Source organism: Neovison vison, chromosome 2, assembly GCF_020171115.1.
Source record: "Neovison vison isolate M4711 chromosome 2, ASM_NN_V1, whole genome shotgun sequence".
Lineage (NCBI taxonomy): Eukaryota > Metazoa > Chordata > Mammalia > Carnivora > Mustelidae > Neogale > Neogale vison.
Window position 1 is genome coordinate 1,246,728 of NC_058092.1, and position 24,705 is coordinate 1,271,432.

At 66.4% G+C, this 24,705-nt stretch overlaps 1 protein-coding gene across 4 annotated transcripts in view; it reads left to right on the top strand.

Annotated features, from left to right (window-relative positions):
• Positions 1-24,705, top strand: part of PLCH2 (phospholipase C eta 2) — a 64,725-nt gene that overhangs the window by 17,494 nt on the left and 22,526 nt on the right. For all 4 annotated transcript variants that reach the window (XM_044236965.1, XM_044236966.1, XM_044236967.1 and 1 more), the window contains exon 3: positions 23,574-23,720. In XM_044236965.1, the coding sequence (XP_044092900.1) occupies positions 23,574-23,720 (147 nt within the window). The remainder of the gene's footprint in view (positions 1-23,573; positions 23,721-24,705) is intronic.

The following is a 24,705-nucleotide window of genomic DNA, read 5'->3' on the forward strand; positions in this document are numbered from 1 at the left end:
CCCGCTCCCTGGTGCTCTCTGGAGCTCCGCTGTTCCCTGGAGAGCCACCGGCCCTTGACTTCTCCTGCTGCCGCTAGCAGGGCACAGGGGCCGGGGTGGGGCACAGGCGGCTCTGGTGCGTGATCAGGAGGCCAGCTCTGGGCTGGAATGGCCTCTGGTGCGGGAGGCCCTCCGTGTCCCTGCATCCAGCCCTGGGTCTCAGTGTGCCTTGGGATGCAGTTAAGCCACTGCATCCAGAGCTGCGGCCACTGTCCTCCCTCCCCCCAGGGCTTTCCTGCCCGCTGGACGCTACCCCCGAGGCTGGTCAGAGATGGGCCCGCCGGGCGAGCTGTGTCCTTTCTGAGGCCACGCCTGGAGGTGGAGTATGGCAGGGCACCGGGGGCCTCTCGTCAAGGGCTTGGTTCCTCTTCCTTCACCAGGGGCCTTTCCAGCACAGGACGGCGGCCCTCTGGTCATCTCCGCTAATCACGACGTGCTCCACTTTCTCAGAGCCTCTGCTCGCCCTGCTGAGCATGGCTGAGCCTAAGGGATGCCTCCTGCCCTCCAGAGAGTACAAAAGGGACTAATTCACGAGCCTGGTCCTGCTTAACACCTTCTACCCTAGCTGGGTCCTCTTGCAGGGATACCTGGGCTGGGCAGGCAGGGCCCACGTGTGAGGCCACGTGTGAGGCCACGTGTGAGGCCACGTGTGAGGCCACGTGTGGGGCCACATGTGGGGCAGTGGCCAGGTGGGAGGGGCTGCGGAGCCCGGCCTGTGTCAAAGCCTGGCCCTGCCACTCCCTGGGCTGTGCATTCCTAGGCCAGATAGTGGCCTCTCTGAGCGTCAGGCCCTGGTCACCGCAGGGAATGTGAGGGACGTGCCACAGGGTGATCGCATTCCCGAGGCTGGGGCTCCTCGAGAGCTCCCGAGAGGCAGACTCTGGGGGGCCTTGATTGGCCCTCTGGAAGCGGGACTGGGGTACCGTTAGGATAGCCCCAGGTGGGGAATGCAGCCAGGGGCCCCGTGTACCAGGAGGAAGGCCAGGGCACCCCCAGCCTCCCCAGGTCCGGCTGCCTCTGAGTTGAGGGTGGGGTGGGAGTTTGGACCATGAGGCCTGGAGCCCAGAGCTGCCCGGGTACTCGGTGGTCCCCCCCACCTTGTGGGCTTTGCTAACTCTTTTGGGTCTTGCCACCCAGGGAAGCCACAGAGAGGCCTGGTTAATTCCGGGAGCTGGGTGGGGACGTCCATAGACCTGCCTCCTAGGAGGCCTCCTTCCCCCGGCCCCTGGTCTCCCTTTAGCCCCAGGGACTGGCTCCAAGGCGACAGCCCCCATGTTTTTGCTCTGGAGGTGGCAGCCCTGTGGGTCTGTGACCCTGGTGGGCCGGGACCCCCCACCAAGTGCAGACGGCTGCCCTGACACTGCTTGGCTGAAACTCTGCCCTTGGGGACAGAGTATCTCCTCTGGGAACTGTGGTCGGTCCCTTCCCTGGGGGGCTGGGCCAGTGTCACGGAGGGGAGAGGGGGGTGTGTGAAGGCCAGGCCGGTCCCTCCATCTCGCCTCTGCACAGGCCCGACTGAGTCCTGGTATGCGCCCCCAGCTCTGGCCACAGCAGCCCTGACCAGAGGCGGTGATTCGGGCCGAGCTGTGGGGAGGTGCTGTTCTCCGCACGCTGGTGAAGCGAGGGTCTGTTCACACAGAGGGTCTGTTCTGGGATTTCGTCATCCCTCAGAAAGGCCAAACCTGCAAAGCAGAGTTTGTGTTCTCCAGCTGGTGGAAGGCGGGCAGAGCAGGGCCTCTGCCCGGGCACCAGGCCTGACGCTTCAGGCAAGAAAGGCTGCTTGCCTCTGGTCTCCCCTACCGGAAGGGGGCACCCCCCGGGGCCTGGTCACTCCGTCCTGCTCCATGGAGCCATGGCAGTCACCCTGTCCCCCCAGGTTTACAGAAGGAAAGAGCTGAGACCTGGGGACGGCCGGCCCTGGTGCCAGACGTGGGTGCTGGCCTTCAGGGAGCAGACCTGAGGTTCCCAAGGAGGGGGCCTGCCCGGGAACCCCACCAGGCCCCTTCACCCGGCCTTGCCATCCGGAGAGCATCTGGCAGAAGGATTTCCTCTCATCTTGAAGGCAGCAGCCACCGCCTGGAGCGAGCTGGTGGGCGGTTGGGGGTGCTGCTCAGAGGACAGGGGCCCCTTGGTTCTGCCTCTGCCGGGGCAGGGTCCACTGCTCCCCCCGCCTTAGAGGTCACTCCCCTGCCACTATCTGCCTTGGACAGCAACTGGGCCTGGGGAGGTGCCCATGTAATTCCCGGGCAGCGGGGACAGGGGCTTGGCTCGGGCTCCTAGCCTCCCCTCCCGGGGCCCTGGGCTGTTGGCCGGGTTACGGGTGCTACTCCCAGCCCCCCGGAGTTGGCCCTGTGATTGCCCCGTTTTCCGTATGAGGACGTATGGGGCTGCTGAGCGGCCGGGAGTCGCAGGGCTGGCAGACAGTGGGGAGGCGGTACCAGCCGGGGGTGAACACTAGCGCCGTGCAGGGTCGGCTCACCGCATCCGGTCTCTCTGTCCCGCATGAAAGGTGTCATGGAGGTCCCAGGCGGGCTGAGTGCCATGTGGGGACCCTAACTCCACCTCCCGTCTCCGTGGGGGAAGCGGTGGCTCACAGGACTCTCCCCGGGGGCCCCAGGGCCGGGTCCTCCCCGCCCTGCTGTTGGCCAGCAGAGGACCTGCCATCCTCTGTCCCTCTGGACGGAGGCCATGCCCAGCCCCCACGTGCTGCTGTCGCTCTCCAGAGGCCCTCATGGCCACGGACAGTACCCCCGTCTGTCCTCACTCCGGCAGAGCCCAGCAGTGGGGCCCGTCAGGATGTGTGTCCCCGGGGTCCTCCTCATAGGTGGAGGGTTAGGGTTAGGGTTGCTCTGGCTCCAGCCCTCAGCTGTCCCCAGGACTGTGGCCCCGTCAGGGCGTGGCCTGAGGGAAAGGCCTTCCTCCACGCCTCCCCCAGGAAGGCGGCGGTGGGGGAGGCCATGGAAAGCCGGAGGACCAGCGCTTTGCCTGAGCCTGAAGGGTGCGGAGGGTCTGGGTGGGGGCGGGGGGGCAGCGGGCTGAGCAAGGGGGCCCCTCTCCGCCAGCAGAGTGGCAGGGCAGACCCCGTGACTACCACAGTTTCCGAGCAAGCAGGCTGTGGCCAACTTCCTCCAGGCCTTGGGGGCCTTGGCCATGGCAGCATTCCGGAGCTGGGGGGTGGGGGGCGCCTGCCTCAGCCAGCAGGCCATGGAGGGGAGTGTGGGGCGCCCCTCGATGGGACTGGGGCTGAGAGAGGGACAGGCAGGGGTTCAGCCACTCAGAACAAAGCCAGCCTGGGCTCCTGAGGGGCCGGGCGGACCGTCCAAGGGCACTCCCCCTGTGACCGGTCCTCGTCACCCTCATTCACTCAGTCCCCCCTTTAGCCACCCCTTTAGCCTGGCGTGCCGTGATGTGGCGTGGCTATCTCCGGGGTGGGTGGGCGGCAGGGGAGGCCGCAGAGCTCCCATCTGGGGGCTGGAACAGCAAAGCCCTGTGGGGAGGGGGTGGCCTGACACTGCCCCCAGCCTTCCTGACCAGGGTGTGGGGGTGGGGGCCCCAGCAGGGCCCTTGGAGGTCCACTCAGGAGGAGGCTCCTGAGTGTGGGGAGGAATGTGTGGGCACGTGTGGGCTCCTCTGGCTACTCTTGGGGTGCAGGCTGGCCTGTTTCTCTGGCATACCCCTGGTGCTGTGGGGCCCTCTGGTGCAGAAGCGGAGGCCACTGGGCACCTGAACTGGGTGCTGGCTCTTCTGGGCCTGGAGCTGCCAGACACCTGCTAGGCACCCGTTCCACCCAACTGGGGAGGTCGAGCCCCCGTCCCTCGCCAGAGGCCTGGAGCTGCTGAGTGCACAGGGCCGGCCACCCTATAGGTCCACGCTGGCCTCCTCTGGGCAGGTCTGTGCAACACAGCAGCCCACCTGCTCTTCCTGTCATGGGTGGTGCGGGGGGCAAGGGGTGTGGGCAGGGGTTAGGGGGCCTCGGGGGCTGGGGCCGTGGGCAGGTAGAGGCCTGGGGAGAGTTTTCTAGAGGGGAGTTTGCCCAAGCCCTCCAGTTGGCAGAGACCGGCCTGGGGGGAGGAACTGTTCCGTGCGGTCTGGGGGGCTGGGCTGGGAGGGCGGCTGCGGCAGTGGGGGGTCTCAGAGCTCCCCAGGACTTACCAGAGACAGGGTTTCGAGGCAGGGGGCGGGGGCCTGCGGGTGTGAGGGCACTTTTGGGGGCACCTGTGGTCCCTCCGCCCGGTGTGACACCTGCGGCCTCCCTTCAGCCTCTGGGTGGAGGCAGGCCCCCTCCCCATGCCCCTACCTTTACCCCCTCTGCGTGGAGGTGCGGCAGGCGGGGGCGGGCGTCCTCGGGGCTGGGTTGTGCGTCTGTGTTGGTTCACTTTGTGCATTTTAAAGCGACCCCACACACAGCTGTGCCTGACTCAGTCACATTCTGAAGGAGCCCGGCGCAGCGCATTGTGGGGTTATTTTGGGCTTGGCATTATTGGGAATTATTATATTCTACGTCTGCGAGGAGATGTGCCGCCGCCTGGGGGTCCTCAGGCTGCGGTGGGGGTGCTCGATGCACTGCGGGATGTGGGCCCGGAGCGAGGAGGGCGCCGTCATGGGGGGGGACGCGGCCGCCTGCCCTGTCCCCCGGGGCTTCAGATGGCCCCAGACTGTTTGCAGGAGGTACCCCCAGAGGCCTGCAGGCTTGCGCTGGGCCTCGGAGCAGCTGGGCGAGGCCGGGCTCACCGGGGGGCAGCGCAGGAGAGCAGACACACACAGAGGGTGTTGGGGGTCAGGCGAACCCATGGGACCTCCCTGCCCGTAGCTGGGGTCATCGAGTCCCTAGAACCAGAGCGCCTGTCAGACAGTCTGTCCGGGACCCCGGCACAGGGCACTTTCTTCTGGCCTCTACCCATTCGTCCCGACGCCGGCTCCTGCCCAGACAGGACGGGACGGGGGCTGCCATGTCCTCCGTTCTCAGAAGTCTCTGGAAGGGCACAGCCCCCTCATGGACAGGACGCCCCGCCTCGTACTGTGAGCAGCCCCGTCCCCTGGCCAGTGAGTGGGGGTCCCTGCACACCCCCTTAAGGGGCGTCTTGCGCTTACCTGGCCAGAGGCCCTCCTGCTGCGGCTGCACCCCACCCCCCGTGAGAGGTGGTGGACGTCACAGCGGAGGATGCACGGCGCCCGCTGGGCTCTCTCTAGTGTTCTTCTCCACCGCATGGTCTCCTGTCTTGCCGAAAGGACCTAAATTGCCCCCTTGCGCTCGCTGTGCCTTAAAAAGACACCGGTGGTGACTCAGCCCGCACCGCCCGCTCTGCTCCTACGACGACGAAGGTCACGGGGGCAGCTTGGTCTCCTGAGGCCCCTGGGCCGGATGTGCTCCCACGTGGGGGCACAGCTGGGTGGGCAGCACCTTCTCTTGGCCTCCAGCTTGGGTCTTCTCTGTGCAGCCGGGAGGCCGACCCCTTTCCTCGGGAGCGGGCACCTGTTTCCGGAACCCCTGGGTCTGGCCACATCGGCTTAGCCATCCTGCCTCGATGGCCGTCATCATGCTGGCCCTGTCCCATCCAGGGAGGCCTGGGCTTGGGGCACTGAGGGCCCTCCCAGGATGGCCGCTCTCGGGGAACCAGCCTGGACTGACCGGCTGGAGGCTCTGTCCTGGTGGGGGAGGAATGTGATCAGCCCTGAGGGGCCATTCTGGCCCAGGTTCTGCTCAACACACAGGACTATCACCGGCCCCTGCCTTGTCTGGGGTGGGGGGGCGAGCCTGGCCACGGAGCAGGGCCTGCAAGGACCAGAGGTCCAGGGGACCTGTGCCCTTCAGCAGCTGCACGGGCTGTGAGGCCGGGTTACCCTCTGGCCCGGTTTCCAGCTGACAGTGGCTTCTCTCTGGTGCTCCTGCCCCTCCTGGTTGGTCGCCCCAAAATGAATGAAATGGTGGAGATGCTCCCCAGACAAGCAAGATCTGCTGAGATGGGGGACCCCCCTTCTCCCAGGGGTGTGGCAGGGGCCAAGGCTGCTGGACAGCTGCCCGCTCTGAGGTGGTCATTGAGGACCCCCGGAGGGACCGGCTTTCCTTGGAGCCCCAGCACAGGACCATGATGTTCCAGGAGGCCAGCCAGAGCACAGCCTGTACTTGGGGGGGGTGGGGGCAGTTCCGGTCCTGCCCATGGGGTGCTCGAACATCCCCAGTGACTCACTCTCTGGATAAGCCACGCTTCTTCTTTCTTTCCTTTTCTTTTTTCGCCCTAGAGAAAAAAATAAACATTTGTGTGCGTAGCACTCGGTGGCTGCTGGGGCCCACGCAATCTGTAGGCAGGGAGCTGGGGGCAGAGGGTGACAAGAGGCAGGCAGGCCAGGGCCAAGGTGCCCCGGCCTCCGGGCATGCTGTCTGCCCCTGGCTGGACTTGCCCCAGGCTGTGGGCGAAGGTGAGTGTCGGGCGGATGGTCAGTGTGTGGTGGGGAGTGTGGCCTATTGCTACCCCAGGCCTGTGGTCTCTGAGGGCCCCAAAGCAAGGGCGGATGACTGGGTGGGGTTGAGGGGTGAGCAGGGGGCTATGGAAACCAGGTGCCCAGGACTGACCACCTGTAAGCCGTGCCCACTGACCGGGGCAGCTGCTTCAGTTCTGAGCCCACTGAGCTGTGCGCTGAGTTGGGGCGAACTCCCACCAGCCCTGAAGACTCCCAGATGTCTGGTGGGCAGATGCCCGGGTCCAGTAGGATCTCAGGGTCTCTCTCTGGTCTTGAAGGAAAATGGGTCTTCCAGGTACCTGACCCTGAGCTACCTGTGTCCTCTGGCCCTGAGGGGTGTGTACACACTTCCCGACCTCCCTGAACGGTGTGTTCACACCCCTGGCCTCCCTGAGCTCTGTGTTCACACCCCTGTTCTGATCTGTGTTCACACCCCTGCCCTGAGCTGCCAGCCTCCCTGGACCTTTGCCCCCTGCCTGCTAGTTGATCAAGGTACTGCCTGTCTTAGAAGCCACAGATCCCAGCTCTGGTGCCTGAGGAATTAGAGGGACAGTCACTCTGCGTGGGGAGCCGGCTTACAAGGCAGCACACCGACTGCCCTTCGCTGCTCAGCAGCCGAATCCCGTGGGAATGATGGTTGGCAGGGGTGTCCCCAGGACACTGCCGCCACTTGCAGCCTGGCCCTCCCTGCTGCCGGGGTCGGAACTGGGGAGGCTACTCAGTAAACACCTAGGGGGAAACCGTGTGCCAGGCACGGCTCTGGGCACGGGGCGAGCAACGGGGGGCATGGCCCTGCCCCAGGGAGGCCCCAGCACACAGCACTCCCCGTGCGGGTCCATGACCCCCACAGACCTGTCGCTGAGCAGACGGTCTTGAGGTGGAGCTTCCTGGTCAGCCTCTGGTGTCCCCCGTCTCAGCGGCCTTGACTGCGTGCAGTCACGTAGCCGCGGCTTGTCCTGGACGAGCGGGGCCGGGGCCGGGGACGCCGCAGCATGTGGCGGTGCGGCTGCCGGTCTCCTCTCCTGGCGGCTTGGGTGGCTCCCGGCTCATCTGGCCCCATTCCACGTCACCCAGGCTGTCCTAGCTGCCGGTGGGAACCCAGGCCTGTCAGGAGTCAGCCCGGAAGCCCCCTCCCCAGCCCCAGGCTCCGGCCCCCCGCCCCCCGAGGTGGAGCCCAGCACGACCCTGCGCACCAATTCGGGAGCTTGCGCCCCCCGTGGGCGACGACTCGACAGATTCTCCGTGAGTCTGGGCCGTGCGCTTGGTGTGCTGCAGGAGATGAGCTGCCCCCAGGGTCCGCCCGTGCCCCCAGGGTCCGCCCGTGTCCCCCAGGGTCCGCCCGTGCCCCCAGGGTCCGCCCGTGCTTTCCGTTCTGCCAACGGGGTCGGATGTGACGATGGCGCGCATCCAGCAGCAGTTTGTACTTGTGGCACGTGCTGGGCGACCGGCGGCCCAGGAGGAAGGTTTCAGGGTGTGACGGGGCTGTCCGTCCTGGGCGCAGTGAGGGGGTTTCTGACAGCCGGGGGCCAGCTCCCCTCCTGCCCCCTGCCGCTCCCTCTCCTCCGCGCCCTGAGCCGGGCCCTGGCTTGAGCGCCCTCCTGCCCCCGGTAACCACGCCGTGGCGGGCGCGCTCGGGCCGGCCATCCAGGGCTGTCCTGTGGAGTTGGGCCCATTCCCGCTATTCTGCCTTTTGCAGACGGTGGGGGCTGCTTCCGGTTCGCTCTCCACTCCCTTCCGAACCCCAAGGGCAATCCTGACAGAGCAGGGGCCCCACAAACAGGGACTGACCAGGCGGGGTGCGCGGGAGGGCAGGAAGGCTGGCCCGGGGCACACGCAGGGGGCTGAACCTGCCCTGGGGTCCAGGCTGCACTGAATGGCCCCCTGGCCCAGAAACTTGCCCAAGGCTTGTAGGCCTAGAAGCCCAAGGCAGGGGCCGATTTGCATACATTTGCATCTGCCTCTGTGTGCATCTATTTATTTATTTATTTATCTGACAGAGATCACAAGCAGGCAGAGAGGCAGGCAGGGGGAGGGGGAAGCAGGCTCCTGGCCGAGCCGAGAGCCCAATGTGGGGCTCCATCCCAGGACCCCGAGATCGTGACCTGAGCCGAAGGCAGAGTCTTCACCCACTGAGCCGCCTGCTTTTAATTTCAAGGATTTCTGTGGTTTTAATTGATGCAGGTGACCGAGTGGCCTCCCGTGCCTGCATCCAGGCGGCACCCGGATGCGTAGACTGGCCACCTGCCCTGCAGTCCGCGTGGGCTTGGGCCATGGGGGAGGGTTGGTGGGGGGGCAGCTCCTGGCAGGCCGCACCCGCGGGTGGGGGTGTCCCAGGTGGGCTGGGCTGGTGGCTGCGTGGCGGCCAGCTCTGGCATCGGTGCTCTTGTCTTGGTGCCCGGCTGCCCGTGCCTGCTGCTTGCGGGCACCGAATCTAGGTCAGGCTGGCGCAGAGAGGCTGGGCCTTGCGGGGGGGCTGCGGCAGCCCGGGGCAGGACCCAGACCTGACCACCTTGGCCGGGGGCAGGGGGGCATTGGGGTGGGGGTTCTGTCCTGTGGGGGGCCGAGGAGGGAGGCACGAGGCAGGGTGCTGTGGCTGAGGGTGCCACTGGTGGGGGGGTGACTGCGGTCTGTCCGTGTGGGGGCTAGATGTGGGGGTGTGGCTATGGCCCTTTAGGTGGAACCTTCCAGAAACCCCCATCCCTCCTGTTGCCTGGGGCCTTCATTCCCTGCCCGCCCGCCCCGTCATTGCCCAAGGCATCACATCCTCCTTGCCTCCTCCCACTGGGTCAGTCTGTGGCCCCAGGACCCTGGCCGCCTTCTGCTTTGCATGGGGACTGGGGCCAGTCACCAGCACTGGGGCTGGGGCTTCCCTCCTGCCCTGGCAACCGTCCGGATGCTGTGGGGGTGATGACCACCCAGGCCAGTGGGCCTCTGCTTTCCCCACTGTCCCCCGTCTCCATGGACACCAGGTCCATCAAGCGTCACAGCTATGCCATCCTTGGGCCTCCTGCTCTTTGGCCTGGGAGTGCCGAGCTGTGTGCAGGCTGTCTGCTGGCTCCTCTGGGCTTGTGGAGCCACGACGCTGATGCGTGCCCCGCTCTGGGGCCGGCACGGGAGTGCTGGGGGCACACGGGGGTGCTGGGAGCAGTATGGGCTCCAGGCTTTGAGCAGCGCCCCTGCCACCTGGGCCCTGGGTCCCAGCGTCTGTCCAGGTATGGGACTTGCTTGGGTTTGCTTTTTCCAGCCATCTTCCCAGACGCCCTCTTTGGAACTCATGCCTGGGGTCAGGGCCTGGGGCCTGGCTTTGGTTCTGTCTCTGCTTGGCTATGAGCCCCGGGCAAGACCTCTGTGCCTCAGTTTCCCTATCTGAAAAGCAAAGGGGTTGAACCTGGTGGCCTCTGAGGGCCCTTCTGCCTCGGCGTTCTAAGGGGCAGCATGGCGACATACAGAGATCCTCACTGTGCCCCCGGTCTCCCCCGGTGCTGGCGGGCTTTTGGGGCCTGGGGCTGGGCGGTAGCTGTACTGCGACAGGTCAGCGGGGAGGCGTCTCCTCGGAGATTCACGTGGGACGGGAATCCAAAGACGAAATGCGAGGGCCCTGGGGAGGTTTCTGCGGCTGCGGACCTCCTCCATCCCACTCGCGGGGAGGTGACTGCTCACGGCCTCTGCTTCCCGGAGGCTGGGAGTCAGAGCGGCCACTGCGCCAGGCCAGGGACTGTGCCCTGAGAAGAGTGAGACAGTGTTCCTGGGCCCTTTTCACACAGCCGCCACCAAAGGGGACGCTGCCCTGGGATCTTGGGTACTAGAAGGCCTGGCCCCACCTGTGCCCTTACGTAGTGCCCCCCCACTTTCTGCCCTCCAGATCTTTCTCCATGGCCCCAACCGGAGGCCCCCAGAACTGCTGACCCTTCCTTGGGTCACTAAGTCCAGGGGGCAGTGAATCCCCACAGATCACACAGAGTGGGGACAGAGCAGGACTGGCACTGGGGTCTCCTGTCCAGGTCATGGCTCCATGCGGCATTCTCCTATCGCCGGGGGTCTTCACAGCCCGTCCCCTCCACGGCGCTCCCTGGACTGTCCTCAGGCCTGCCTCCTGGCCCTGTGTGCAGTCAGGTCAGCTGAGGGGACACAGGGCAGGGCTCACAGGTGCCGGGGTTTGCTGTCTGCTGTCCCCGGGCGGCTGCCCTGACCGATCGCCTACAGAGCTGCCCTTGGCTGGTGGGGGCTGGGGACTCGGGGAACTGGCTGTAGGCCATCCCGGGGGACAGTGGAGAGCCAGGGTAGCCCTTCCTGTCTCGGCCCTGCTCCGTGCCTCAGCCTCTCTGTCTCTGGGTCTCCACCAGCGGCCCTCAGTCCCCATAGGCTGTGCAGGTACGTGTGCACACACAGCCCTTGGGGGTCCCCACATACGCTGGCCTGCTCGTGGCCTGGGGTGGCGCACTGCCCCCTCGCAGGGGCTGCCCACACAGTGTTTCTGGGAAGTCGAGGTGTAGGAGCTTTCCGGTGAGATGACTCGGGGAGGGGCTGCATCATATCCTTGGACTCCTGGTGGAGAGCAGGCTTCAGGGCGCGGCGGGGCACTGCGGGGGTTGCTGTGGGGGGCTGGGGGCCTGAATTCTGTCCCCGCCAGCGGAGGCAGAGCTCGACGGGCTGCCGAAGGGCCTGGGCGCCCCGCATGGTACATGCTCAGGGGATGGGTATGGACTGTGGAGTCGGACCCCCCAGGGTGAGCTCTGGTGGCAAGGCTCACCCCACAAGCAGAGGGGCTCAGCTGACCCCGATGGGCCGCGGCTGTAGCTGTCGAGAGCACCCTGCGGGTGGCTGCCCGCCGGGGAGCCCAGTCCCCTGAGCATGGCGCAGATGAGGAACCGAGGCATGAAGGGGAATGGATTTTGCCACTTACAGGCCTGGCTGGGAACCCAGGGCTCCAGGCCCGTGGTCAAGGCTGGCCCCCCGTGTGTCGGGGCACAGTATGGTCTCCTGGCGATGTTTGGGATCCAGAGGACGGACGCAGCCGGATCTCATGGCAGATTCAGCGTTGCAGACGCCCCACCCAGTGCTCAAGGTCTGGAAGGCGAGAACTCAGTGCTGGGGGGGTGGGGGAGATGACCCCTGGGGTGCTTTGACATGCAGGCCTCCTGCGCTGGGTATCTAGGCCTGGGCTCTGGCCCCAGAGCTGAGGAAGCTCCACCCTTGCAACCCTGGGCAGGAGCAAAGCCCCCTGCACGACCTTGGGGCCCCAAGCAGGGAGTGGGTGCTGGCAGGTGGCAGGGAGGGGGGAGGGGGGAGGGGGCGGGCTGTGCCGCTCAGGGCAGGGCGCTGGGAGGAAGAGCAGGGCCACTCCCCCAGCATGAGCTCGCCGCCCCCACCCCATGAGAACAGGGCTCAGGCCCAGGCTCGCTCCCCCACACCTGACAGTGTTTGTTTCTTCCTGTCCCCCTCTTCACACAAGAAGATGATGAGGCTCCTGGGGGGTCTGGCAAGCCCTCGTTCCAGACGTGTGTCCCCACCCACTGCCAGCCAGGCCAAATGCTCTCAAAGACAGAATTTTGCTTAAATGCCCAGAAAGGAGATTTAAGAGATCAGAATCTTGAGCAAATTAACATGTGCGGCAGGCGGCTTTTAATCACCGCTGGTAATCACCGCCCGCCCCGCCCCTTGAGGGAAACCAGCTCCGAGGCTGCGTGGGGGCGGCTGGCCAAGCCGATGGATTATTCATCGGAACCTGAGCTTGAACCAGAACCTCCTTCTGTCTACTCCGGAGAGCCGGCCCCTTCCCCGGGGACCCTGTGTCCGTGCCCTCCACTCCTCACCTGCTCTCCCTTCTGTCGCTTCTCCTTTTTCCTGTCTCTCCCTGCCTCAGTTTCCCCTCTTCTGAGACTTTGGGGCTGCAGGCCTGTTTCCAGAGGGGTCTGCGTGAGGAGATTTGCAAAGCCTGGTTGCGGGGGTGCTGGACTGGCCCCTCCCTCCTTTGCTCCCTGGCCTCAGGCCACCTCTGGCGCCATGGCTTGGCCTGGTCCCCTCCTCTTAGCCTGACAGACCCCACCTCAGCCTTTCCCACTCAGCTGTAGGACCTCCTCCTACTGCGGCCAGCAGAGAGCCCCAGTCACACTTGGTGCCGGAGGGAGGACGCGGCCTCTCCCTTTGGGGTCTGTGCCAGCCCAGGGACCCTAGGCCCAGGGACCCTGACTGTGCTCAGGGAACATATGACTCATGTGGACACAAGGGTCACCCTGTCAAGTTCAGGAAGGCAGCTCCCCAGAACCCAGGCAGTGGCCCCTTCGACCGGAAGGCTAGGGTTCCTCCAGTGGCAGCAGAGGAAGAAAGGCTGCCCCTTTAAGGGAGCCCACAGTGGCCCCGTGGCCGTCCCTGGGCAGGATCCAGGTGCTGGTGGTGACAGCTCATGTGTCTCACCCCTGCACACCTGGGGGCCTGGCCCGGCAGGGGATAGTCACACCCTGGGGCGGCCAGAGCTCAGGGAGCTCCGAGGAGCCCCTGGTCCTCCTGCTCTGGCCTGTTGCCCAAGGCTGCCCGACCCAGTCTCCCAGATCTCCATAAACCTCCCCAGGCCACCCTCATGGCTCTGGATAGAAGCAGCAGCTTTCAAGACAGCACCCGAGGGACGAGGAACGAAGGTCTCTTCTGTTGATGTGGGAAACGTTATTTCTCCTGGGTGCTGGATGTAGCAGGTTGAATCAGGCAGGCGGGCGCCCGTCCAGGATCAGGTGGGGGCCCGCTCAGCACCGCGCTGCCCCCGGACTGCTCCCTGCTCGGCCTAGGCGGGACCCTGGGCCCCAGGATCTTCTGCAGGACCCTCGCTGAGGACATGTGGGTGGAGGCAGAGAAGGAGCATAGAGGGGTTTGGATGCCAAGTGGCTGGGGCTGGGACCTGGACCCTCAAGGTTGTCATCCATCCTGTACCTGGGCCCAGACCAGGCAGCCCGGGAAGGGTCTCCCTCACCATCCTTGAAGCCCTGGACATTCTTGGAGACCCTCCTTGGAGAGAACTAGCCCTTGGGGTCTAGGGGAGGCTGTCCGTAGTGATCTGAGGGACGCTGTGGTCAAGGGGGGTCGCCAAACAGAGAGCATTTTGTTCCTGAGGGGAGAGGGCTGCCGCCCTCTGTGGTAGGAGGTCAGCGCAGCTGAGGGTGTCTCCAGAGCCCCTCCTGCCCCCCACCCCACTCCCAGCTGCTGAGCCCGCTGAGACACCGCACTCCACCCCAGCTCCTACTTCCTCCCGAGCCCACCGCTGGGCTGGGCTGTGAAGGGTTAAGGAGGGCGGGGCTCCTGCGGGAGGGGCGGTCCTGGCAGCAGCGGCGGGCTCAGTGCTCGCTGATCTGCCATGGGCGCCCGCTCAGGCGCAGGGACACTCGGTGCCAGTACACCACCCGCGCCCCCTTGGGCCACGCCGGTATCGGTGGGGGTGGTACCCGTGGGCCATGGAAGAGCCCGGGGACCCCGGTGGGCTCAGCCAGGACGAAGGTAAGGGGGAGCAGCAGGGACTCAAGGAAGGAGGCTGAGACGACCCTGCAGGCAGCCAGGGTCAGGTGCGGAACTGCCCATCGGTGACCCACTGCGCCCACTAGGGCAGGGCTTGACCCCCTCCCCCTGGGGCCTCCGGAACACTCCCATTTCCACGACACCTGCACATCCCGCTGCCCCCCCATCATCCCCCACGGGGCTGGCTTCTCTGCCAAAAGTGGAGACAATCCCGATGGACGGGGGAGGAGGAGCCCCAGGCGAGCTGTCTCTTGACCTCAGTCTGCCCCTATGGGATACCAGCCTGGGGGGGGGTGTCCAATCTGGGGTATTCTGACCTGTGGGGCCCTGGGGGCTCTCCCAGTCCAGCCCCCTCCCGCCCCACTCCTCCAGGGCAGCAGGGCGGCCTTGAACCTTGTCAGCACCATGGACAGGTCAGCGGCGACTTTCCCGGGAGGGGCCGGCCTGCGTTTCCGCCTTCCCGGGGCCCTCAGGGTTCCAGTGCTGGCACCCCAGTGGGAGTTTCTTGCTGAGATCTGACACTCTGTCCTGACCTGGGGGCCCGCACTACTTTGGGCAGACAGCAGGGATCCACAGGGGACACAGCCCGGAACTGCCATCACCAGGGCACTTGTTTCCACCTGGTCAGGCCCTGTCCTTGTGGGGACCAGATGGGGCAGGGCTTCTCGGGGCCAGCTGTCAGTCCGCCCCAGGGCAGCACTTGCTCTGGGCCAGGAGTGGGGAGATGCAGAGAGGGGAGGGGGTCAGAGCCACAGCTGTAGCCGGAGTGACCCCAGGCAGATGCAGACGGACTTCCTGATTAAGGGCTGAGACCCCAAGGGCAGTCCAGTTTGCTTTCTGGCTGGCTGGGTCCCCGTTGTTCTGGACCCAGTGTGTCCTGCCTGTGATTGGTGTGGACATAGGGGAGGGACTGCATGGTCCTGGACAGCATGTGTGGGAGCAGGGACATCACTGCCGGCTGGACTGAGGGCACATCTCCTGCAGGGGCCTTCAGGGAGCTGTGTGGCCACAGGCAAGGCACCAGCCCGCTCTGAGTCTCTTGTGCAAGAGGGGGACAGTATGGAGGTGCCTTCGTAGGGTGGTTGTGGGCAGAGTATGTCCAGTCTGTGTGGAGGCTTCGGGAATGCCTGTCCCCACCACACCCCACCTCCCTCCCTGAGATGCCTTCTGTGAATGGAGGACAGGATGGCAGGTGGAGATGGGGCTGTGTGCTTGGGTCGCTCATAGGTGCACCCACCCGATGACCGCAGACCCCCATGCCAGTGTGGGGCAGGGCTTCCATGGTGGATGGTTCCTGGGGAGAGGCCAGCCCAGCACATTCCTGCTTACCTGAGCTGTAGAGAGTTCTGTGGAATCAGCACAAGGCCTTGGTCAGAACCCCAGGGTGCAGGATGCCTGCCTGCTAGCAGGGTTGGGACTGGCTGCTCCCAGGGCCCGGGGGGCCGGATACACTCAGGGTGCAGCCAGCAAGGGAAGGGCCTTGGTCTTGAGGGGGTAGTAGGGCGGCAGCCGCAGGAGCAGATGTGAGCCCACCCTTCGTGCCCCCCGTCTGGGAGGGGGAGACGTGTGGCATGGCCATGTACTGCCCTCCCCCCCGGAGAGAACAGTCTCAAATGAACAGCTGAGGACAGAGCAGATGGGCGGGAGTCTTGGGTCCGGCCCTCCATCTGTCCAGCTAATGAGCTGGGGGCGTGGTTTCCTCGCTCCTGGCACCTTCTCCTGGAAAGCCAGTGGATGGGCCCTGTGGGGAGGCACCCCTCTTCTGGGGCAGGGGTCTGTGAGGGGGGTGCAGAGGGCCCTCTTGGGTGCAGAGGCCAGCTTCACGCTCCGTGAGGGCTCTCGGGGGTAGAGGCATCAAGAAGGGATGAGTAATCAGAAGTATCTTTTCCTTCCTGGAACTTTGCCTCCAGCAGACGTGGGCTTCTGCAGGCTGGATGGACTTCCTGTGTGGGAAAGGCCGGTGGGCGCGGGCCCCTCGGGCAGGGAGACAGACGCCCTTTCCAGGACAGGATGTATTTTTTCTGGCTCTTGGAGAGCTGGAGGGGAAGGAAGCCTCCCACTGGGCAGATTCCAGTGGGCCTCTGAACCAGCCAGGGGCAGCCCTGTAGGACCCCAGGATGGGGCTTCGTGCCCCTGACAGTCAATTATAGAGAGAAGGAAGCTGCTGTGAGTCCACGTGAGTCCTGGTGGTCTCAGTCCACACGGACCGGAAGTCACCCTGGCCCAGGCAGGCCCCAGTCAGCGGAGCCGCTGACCTCTGGAAACTCCCCTCTGGTTCAAGCCGTGGGCGGACCTGCCAGTGGGGCGGGTGCAGGTGGCCCTGGCTGAGCTCTCTCCCAGGTGGGCATGTTGGGGAGCAGGGCCAAGGGGAGTCAGGGCGACGCTCGGGGAGGGTCCCACCTGGCTCCGCAGCGGCACGGGTCCAGCTCACGCAGGAGAGTGGGCTAGGGGTCCTGCACAAGATAGGGGGGACTGTAGGAAGTCATGTTGGGAGAGCCCGGCTGTTTCCGGACAGTCCTCAAGGTGCCTGAGGCCCCCGGGCTGTCGAGGAAGCCGCCCTGGCCAGGAGGAGCCACCGGGCCCGGGGAGGAGTCCACAGGCTCAGCCTTCTTCTGTTTCCTGTCGGCTCCCGTGGCTCCGTGCCTGCTTCTCCGGCGGCCGTCCCGCCCCGCCAGCTGCCGCCTGCCTCCCGCGCAGGCCCAGGTGGGTGTGGGGTGGGGATGGGGCCTGCTGGCCATGCGGGGGGGGGGGGGGACCTCCCTCAACCTGCAGGAGTTTCCTCTCTTCCCAGCAGGTGGGCCCAGTTCCATCTGGTGACTTTCCAGGAACATGCCCCCACCCCCAGGGCTGCTGCGAGGCTGTCTCTCCCTCCCTGGTCACCGCCGGGGGCTCCCCGGGGCCGATCCCTCACACAAAGCCCACAAAGCTGGGTGCCTGCCTCTGGGGAGCCCCGGCCGAGGGAGGTGTGTATGGCCAGATGCCCCCTCCCAGCCCCTGGCCAGGTCAGTGCACAGGCGCTGAGGGCTGGGGCCGGGGAGCACACAAGCCAGGGCACCTGGGAAGGCAGGACGCTGTAGACGGGCTATTTATAGAGTCCCCTCCACACACGACTCTTCCACGTGATTAAGGCCACCACTGCAGCTGAGCTGGGGGCTGCCGAGACGGGAGGGGGCAGGACTCTGAGAAGGACCCTCCGTGAGGCTGGTGTGAGCTGGTCCTGGGCTCTGCTGGCAGGCAGAGGAAAGCGGGATGTTGGGACCCCACTGTGCTGAAGACCCCAGGTCCCCACGGTCTCGGCAGCCTCGGTGACAGTGTGGCGGTGCAGTGCGTGGCCAGGGGCTTCTCTTGTGGGAGGGCGCTGGGCACCGGACTCTGTCTCGTCCACTGTGCCCACGGCTGCGGGAGCCCGGGCCATCTGTGGACGGCTCGTCCATCACTCAGGAAGTTCCCGCTGGCCTTCCCTCAGGCCTGGTCCTCGGAGGAGCTCGTGTCCCCACTAGGAAGGGGCCATGCGGCTGCTGTCCCTGCCTGAAAGCTTGAGCTTCCAGGGGCCTCTGAGGGCAGAAGGCCCAGGCCTGGGCTGGTCAGTCGGTGTGGTGGAGGGGGCACTGGGGCCGTTGGAGCACATCCCCGCACACCCCCCCCACTGCCCGCACACTTGCTGCCCTGGCTCCCCGGGGTCTGCGTCCCTGGGCCGGAGAGGGTGGGGTCGGCCAGAAGCCGTCCAAAGGGGCAGAGCAACTTCGGGACAGTGTGCCCCCAGGACTCCCTCTGGCCCTCCTCGCTTCTGAGCTTGGTGATGCTGTGGGTCAGCCCCCCACCCCCCGCCCACAAAGCTCTCAGGCTCCTGCGGGAAGGCCGAGTGCCTGCCCCACGGGGAGGGTGCTGCCGGAGGAGGAAAAAAAGGCACATCGTGGGGGGGGGTGGTGTCTGGCATGGACCTCCCCCTCTGCTTCTCTGCCGCCCCCGGCCCCGAGCCCTCCTCCCGGCTTGTCTGGGACCCACCCAGGGCCTTGCCAACCCGGCGGACTGTCCCCCAGGGTCCCCCGGGCCGGCACTGGCTCCGTGGCCCTGGGCGCTGGGCACCGTCATCCTGGAGTCCCGCCGGAGGGAGGGGGGCTTGAGGGAGCCGACGCCCGGCCCCTGATAAAATAAAAATAGTCGGGAGGAGGCGCCCAGACGCGCAGGGGGAGGGGGCACGAGCTGCTCCTCAGACGTTTAAATAATCCCCACCATATGTGTGTGGGCCTGTCAGGAGGCCTGTGTGGGACAGGAGGCCTGTCCCTCCCTCCTGTCAGCCTCTGGCCAGCGCTGGGGCCGGTCCCCGTGGGTGCACGCGGGCGCCGGGCGCGGCGGCTGGGGCCCGCTGACCTCTTCCTCTCCCCTCCCCGCGCAAGGTTGGGCCCCTCCTGCAGGTGGAGATGCCCCCGCAGAGAGCAGACGTGTGGCTCTAGGCGCCCGATGGGGGCTCAGGACCCCACGGAGGGCGTGGCTGCTCGGGTCAGGGGGCCGGCTGCCGGGGCTCAGGGAGGTGGGAGGCGTGCGCCCCTGGGTGCGTTTGCTCGAGGTGGGGGCGAGCAAGGCCTGGGCCGGTGCCTGCCCCCCCCCCCCCCCGCCGTGGAAGGGGCCTGCAGCACCTCCACCGTCCGCCTGTGTGCGTGCTCGCCCCGGGAAGGCTTCGAGCGTCGTTTGTGGGTTTTGTTGGGAGAGTGCGTTGCTTTTCCAGCCTTCTCAGGGAAGTGGCGGAGACGCCGACCACCCCAGGCCTCTTGCTTCCCGGGGGTGTGTGAGGGCGGGGTCAGCGTCTGAAATTCCAGCCAAGCCAGTGGTGTCCCACCTCAGCCGGGGACGCTCTTCCCTTGGAGCAGCTGCAGCCAGGGTCCTGTGGCCACTGGAGGAAGAAAGGAGGGAAGGGCTGAGGGGATCTGCTGCCAGATAGGGAGACTGAGGCATGGAGACAGGGGCCGCCCTCAGAGTCCGCTTCCCGGCGACTGCCCAGGGTGGGCGTCCGGGTCAGCGGTTCAGCCACAGGTCCCTGTGGCCTAGAGTATCACTGTGGCCTGGAGGCCCCTGGGGAGGGGTCCCTGCCTGTGCCTCCATCTGGGCTGGGCACACCCCGCACCAGCCTCCACGAGGACCACCGCTGCAGGGGCCAGCTCTGCCCGGTGGTGGCCAAGCCCGAGACGGCTACATGGCCGTGCCAGGTGCTGGCTCCTGTCACCACCCCCGGGGCTGGCTTGGGGTTCTTGGCACTGGGGGCCCAGCTGCCCACTTTTGAGGGTCTGATTGGGGCCTGACCCAAGTGACACAGGGACAGAGCAAGACAGGACAGGGTGGTCCTGCCCCAGAGGGCCCTGGGGGGTTGAGGGCATGCAGACCAGCGTGTGTGGTCTTATCAGGCAGCCGTGAGGGTCCCAGAGGGAACGGCTGAGCTTCCAGGACCGAGAACCCATGCAGAGGTGTGTGGGGCGCGCCTGAGGAGGAAAGGGCATGAGGGAGCCCTGCTGTCCCTTCCTGGCCAGGGCTGCTGGCCCCCAGCTGCCCCCTCTGCCCGGCTTGTGCCTGTCAGACAGGTGTGTGCTGGCTCGAGGGCCCAGAGGCCACACCTGCTGGCCCTGCGGGGGCTGGCGACAAGGACTGAGCCCGGCATGGACCGAGGCTGGGGTCAGGGTGCTTGGGGCAGCTGGTGCTCGCAGGGGCAGGCGGGGTGGGAGCCAGGCCAGGTGCTGGGTGAAGAGGGAGTCCATCTTGGGCCCCGCTGTGGCCTCCCTGTCGGGGTGGGCTGGGCTCTTGTACCCCTGGGTGTGGGCCTAGGTGTGGGAGACTAGGGACACCCTGTCTCTATGGCCCCATTGAGAGAAGAGTAAGGGGAGGTCTTCTTTGTCTGTTCCCAGGGGTTTTCTCAGGGGACCCTGAAGGAGCAGGTGGGGACTGGCTCAGGGGCCATATGTAGACTTGGGGGTTGGTGTGCCCCCCCCCGTCCTGTGCTTGGTTCTCCTGGGTGCTGCTGTCCCTTCCCTTTGAGAGCAAGTGCTCAGCTCTTGTTGTGGGGAGGGTGGGAAAGGAGGGATCTTGCTCCTGATTAGGGGATGGGGCCATCACGGTTCGGGGCCTGTCTTGGGTTCAAGCCCAGCCTGGCAGTCACCTGGGGCCTGGCCTTTGCACGTATCCAGCGTGCTCAGCTTCACTGTGGGGTAACGGGCACCCCCAGAACCGGGAGCTCCCCCACGGTGTCCTATGGCCCCGGAGGACCCCGGCTCTGCATCCATCGCCTCACGGACTCTCAGAGTGGGGGTGGGGTGACCGGGGCCTCCGGGTGCCAGGCTGGGTTAGCGGGACCTTCCTCTGGTTGGGCAGCGGAGGACCATGCCCTTGGGGGTGCTGAGGAGGACTTAGGGTGTCTGGGGTGCAGGGGCTGGACCCACTCAACCTGTGCCCCCAAGTGCACCCCTACACGGGCAGATCAAGGTACCTGAGCTCCCCCGGCTGATGGCAAAAGACCACTGATCCGCTGGCGGCTGGGAGTGCAGGGCATGAGCTGGGATGACAGGTGTGGCTGGTCAGGGGCCCGGGGGGCGGGGGTGAGGAGGTGGGACCCCCCCAGGGTGGGGCCAGGCATCGGGGAGGAGCAGGGGTAGCCTGGGTTTGAAGAGCTGCAGGCTCTGAGGCAGGAGGGAGCGGCCCGTGTCGGGGAGGGACAGCTGACGGAGGGGCAGTGACAAGCAGGTGGCAGGGGGGCCGCCCCAGTCTGGGCCTTATGTCCGGCCGGCAGATGGGCGGGCAGGTCTTCCCTGGGCTGGGTCCTTCTCCCCAAGGCCGGGTCTGCGTGAGGAGGCCCAGAGCAGCCCAGCGTCTGGGTGGACTCAGTGCTGAACGAGCGAGGGGCAGTGGGCTGCCGCAGCCCAGAGGGGTCAGGCCTTGGGGCCGGTCCTTGGGACCTGAGGCTGCACACCCAGGGGCCTGGAGCTGGGTGAGGGCGCGGGCGTGGGAGCGCTAGATCCAGGCCCGCAGACTCCGACCCTCCCTTCATGCCCAGGTCCGGATCAGTCCACAGAGGGCTGGGGGCCGGGGGACCGGATGTTGCTTCTCCTGTCCCACTTTACCCCCTCCCCCTGGGGACTGTGGGCACCCCTCAGAGTCTCTGGCAAGTGCAAGGCGTGTGGGGTGGGGAGTAGGGTCCTCTCCTGGGGCTCAGGCCGGAACGGGGCGGGGACAGCATGGGGTGGACGGTGAGCTTCGTGGGTGGTCCCACGAGTACGGTCACCCCAGGCCTGACAGCCGTGTTCTTCGGGTCCCCAGGGTGACCACCTCTGTCTTGGCTGTCACTGCTTGGCCAGGACATGGGGGCTGGTGGCCTGGGCCCTCCTCGACACTGCCAGCTGCCTAGTGCCCTCCTGGTCTCCAGCTGGGAGTTCCCTTGGCCTAAATCCTCCGGCCAGCGGGGCCGGACCCGGGCTGGATTAGCACAGGGGGTTGGGCGGAGGCTCGGCGGGGTGGGCGGAGGTGCAGCGGCTCCCCTGCCCTCAGACTCCAGGCGCTGCTTCTCTGGGGATCCTTTTGTGGCCCCACGGGGTGGGCAGGCTGGCCTAGGGGCCCCGTTGGACTGTGGGGGACAGCTGGACCAATGCCAGAGGTGTCCGAGAGCAGCCCCAGGGGGCCTTGAAGGAAGGGCTGTCAGGAGGAGGAGGCAGAAGAGAGGAGCGAACCTGTGGGGCTTCCGTGACCCCTGCCGTTCCCTGACCTGCTGCTGAGGTGCGGGGTGCGCGGGCCGTCTCGGGCCTCCAGGAGCCACGCTGGCTGTTGTCTTGGCATGTCGGTCCCCGGGCCGTCTGACCCCAGCCGGCCCCGGGGGAGCGGTGGCCTGCCTGGCGGAGGCCCTCCTCTGGGTCGGAGCGAGTGTGACTGTGTCCCCACCGTGGCAGCTTGGCCCACTAGGTAAGGGGGCAGCCCTGCTTGCCCAGCGAGCCCCAACCAGTCCCCCAGCCCACGGGGTCAGGAGGGTGGGGGCCGCTCCCGGGGGTGTGAACTGTAGCCTCCTGCCCCTCGGGTCTCCCTCTGGGAGACGCCCGCAGCGCCCCGGTCTGCCCGCCCCAACCACCCTCCCCCTGCCCCGGGGCCTAGAGGCTGCGGGCCAAGTAGGCAGTGGGGAGGATAAGGGGTCAGGGCAGGGAGGGCTGCGGGCAGGACCCTGGCTGGGCACTCAGGTGGCTCTGCAGCTTTTGCTGGAGGGGGGGGACTCCCTGGCACTTGGGGGCCGTGCACCGTCAGCCCCAGTGGGGTAGAAGCCCCATGTGCAGGACACAAGCCGTCGGCGGGGCCGGGACACCCCTTAGCGACGTGAGACTCAGCCGTGTGCGCTGAGTTGAGGCCTGCCCGGCTGTGACAGGAAGATTGCGTATCTGTTTTGACAGGGCTGGCCCGTGGATGGCCCCATCTGGGCTCTGTGCCCCCCGGGTGTCTGCTCCGGCCGAAGGATGGGGCCTGGTCCAGGGGCTGCCTTCTAGAACCTGTTCTGGGCCTCTGGGCCCCCCGCCCTGCCTCTTCTCCCCACTCCGCTGCCCACTTACCAGCACCACCTGTGTCCCCACCCCCCTCGTCCCCCATGGAGCTCGGCCTCCCCGTGGGCTGTGTCCCACCACCCTGCAGTGCAGGGTCAGGGACTGCCTTCCTCCAGGGGGTCCTGCCCGACTTGGCTCCCTGGCGGGCGGTGCCTCCACAACACGCCCGCCGATGGTCCCTCACTCGGTGGGTCTCGGGGGGGTGGGTAATTCCTTGGTGCTTCAACAGATGGCAGCTTCCGAGGCCTGGCTTTCTGTCAGTAGGTGTGAGGGGGCCAGGGGCTGGGGGCTGGGGGCAACAAATGACCCCATCCCTGGGCCTCTCTCCAGCCCCAGGGGGCTGCTGGCCTGGCCCGGAGACACCCGACCCCGGGGACCCAGGCTGCAGACAGGAGGCCAGGCAGACAGAGGAGGGGGAAGAGGGGAGGGGCGCTGGGGGATGGGTTTGCGTTCTGGAGCTGTCTCCCTGCCCCCAGTGCAAGACACGGCCTCACAGGGGCCCCTCTGGGCCCCCAGGGTTTGACTGCGCCGAGTCACCCCTGCCTCCTGGAGGAGGGCAGCTTTCCTGAAGGCCACAGGAAGGGGGTACAGGCTCTCAGGAGAAACCCAGCTGCCCGCCAGGGATCTCCCTGTGCCCGGCACAGAGGCCACACTGTGTAGCAGCCCTGGAGAGGGCGTCTTTGACTTTGGGGCAGGTTGTGATGTCGCTGGGGCTGGCAGAGGGTGGGCAAATGGCCAGAGCAAAGGAAAGCAAAGCCGTGGCGGACCTCGGCCCCGCCTGGGACCGCACCTGGCCCAGGCTCATGGGGGGAGGTGGCGGCCGCCAGGCTGGGCAGCCCCAGTCTCTCGGGTGGGTTCCGTGGGCCCGGAGGTGGGCGTGTGGGTGGTCTCTGCACCCCCAAAACTCGTGGGGGGCCCAGCACTCACAGTGCCCCGTCTATCTCTGCGTCCTCCGTCTGTCTGCCACATCCGTCTGTCTGTGTCGTCTGTTTGTCTGCCACGTCCGCGGACGTCCAGTGGAAAGATGCATGAGCGCCATGCAGGCGGGAACCCAGATGGTCAAGCTCCGCGGCAGCTCCAAGGGCCTGGTCCGCTTCTACTTCCTGGACGAGCATCGCTCCTGCGTCCGCTGGCGGCCGTCGCGCAAAAATGAGAAGGCCAAGAGTGAGCGGCGGCTCTGGGGGGAGGGGCGCGGGGTGGAGGGCAGCTGCGGGCAGCTGGGAGGGCAGCAAAGTCGGGGGCTCAGGGTCTGGCACATGGGTCCAGTGGACTTGGAACTTTGAGGGGACCTTGGATGCCAGGTGGGGAGGGGTTGAAGCCCAGTGCCCTTCAGGGCCCTGGCCTTGTTCCTGCCTGGCAGAGCCCTCGAGGACTCTGGGGACCAGCTTCCCTTTCCTGGGTGGGATCTGGGATGGGCTGAGGGGCCAAAGGAGCGTCCGTGGAGCTGAGGGACAAGACCTCCCAGAAATACAGAGAGAGAGCCCCCAGCTGGGCACACCAAGGACCGGGCATCTGTGCCCGGGGTTAGCTCAAGCAGCCTGAGGCCAGGAGGGGTCCTGAGCTGGGAGGGTTTGTGCAAGGGAGGGGAGGGCATAGTTGATCTCTGAGCATGGCATGGCAGGAGCCAGGCTGAGAGGCAGGAAGGGACACGTTAGAGCCCGCACAGGCCAGGAAAGACCCAGAGGAGCCAGGGCCAGGCCTCAGCCCAGCAGTTGCCAAGGGCACTGTCACTGCCGTGGGGCCTGGGAGAGAGCCGGGCTGTGGAGGCCCCTGGAGGGCATCCTGGAGGGGAGGGCTGGCACTGCCCTCTGGGCCCGGAGGGGTGGAGATGCGGTTCTCACCTGCGGCTCCTCCTTGCACACGGCACTGTTCCCTGCACTGGGTCCGAGTGCGAGGTGGGTAGTCAGCTCACAATAGAGCATCTTCGTGTCCAGCTGAGACAGAAGAAAACACAGAGGATGGAGAGAGAAGGGACCAGTAGATGGGGTCACAGAGGTCCTTCGAGGGCAGGGGTGACAGGGCAGAGACTGCCCAGGATTGAAGGGGAGGCCGAGTGCACTGTTTAGAGCTGTCTCTGGCCTTGGAAGGTCTCCAGGAGGGAGGAATGGGGGGCAGCTGTCTGTCTGTCACCCTCCCAGTCCAGGGGCTC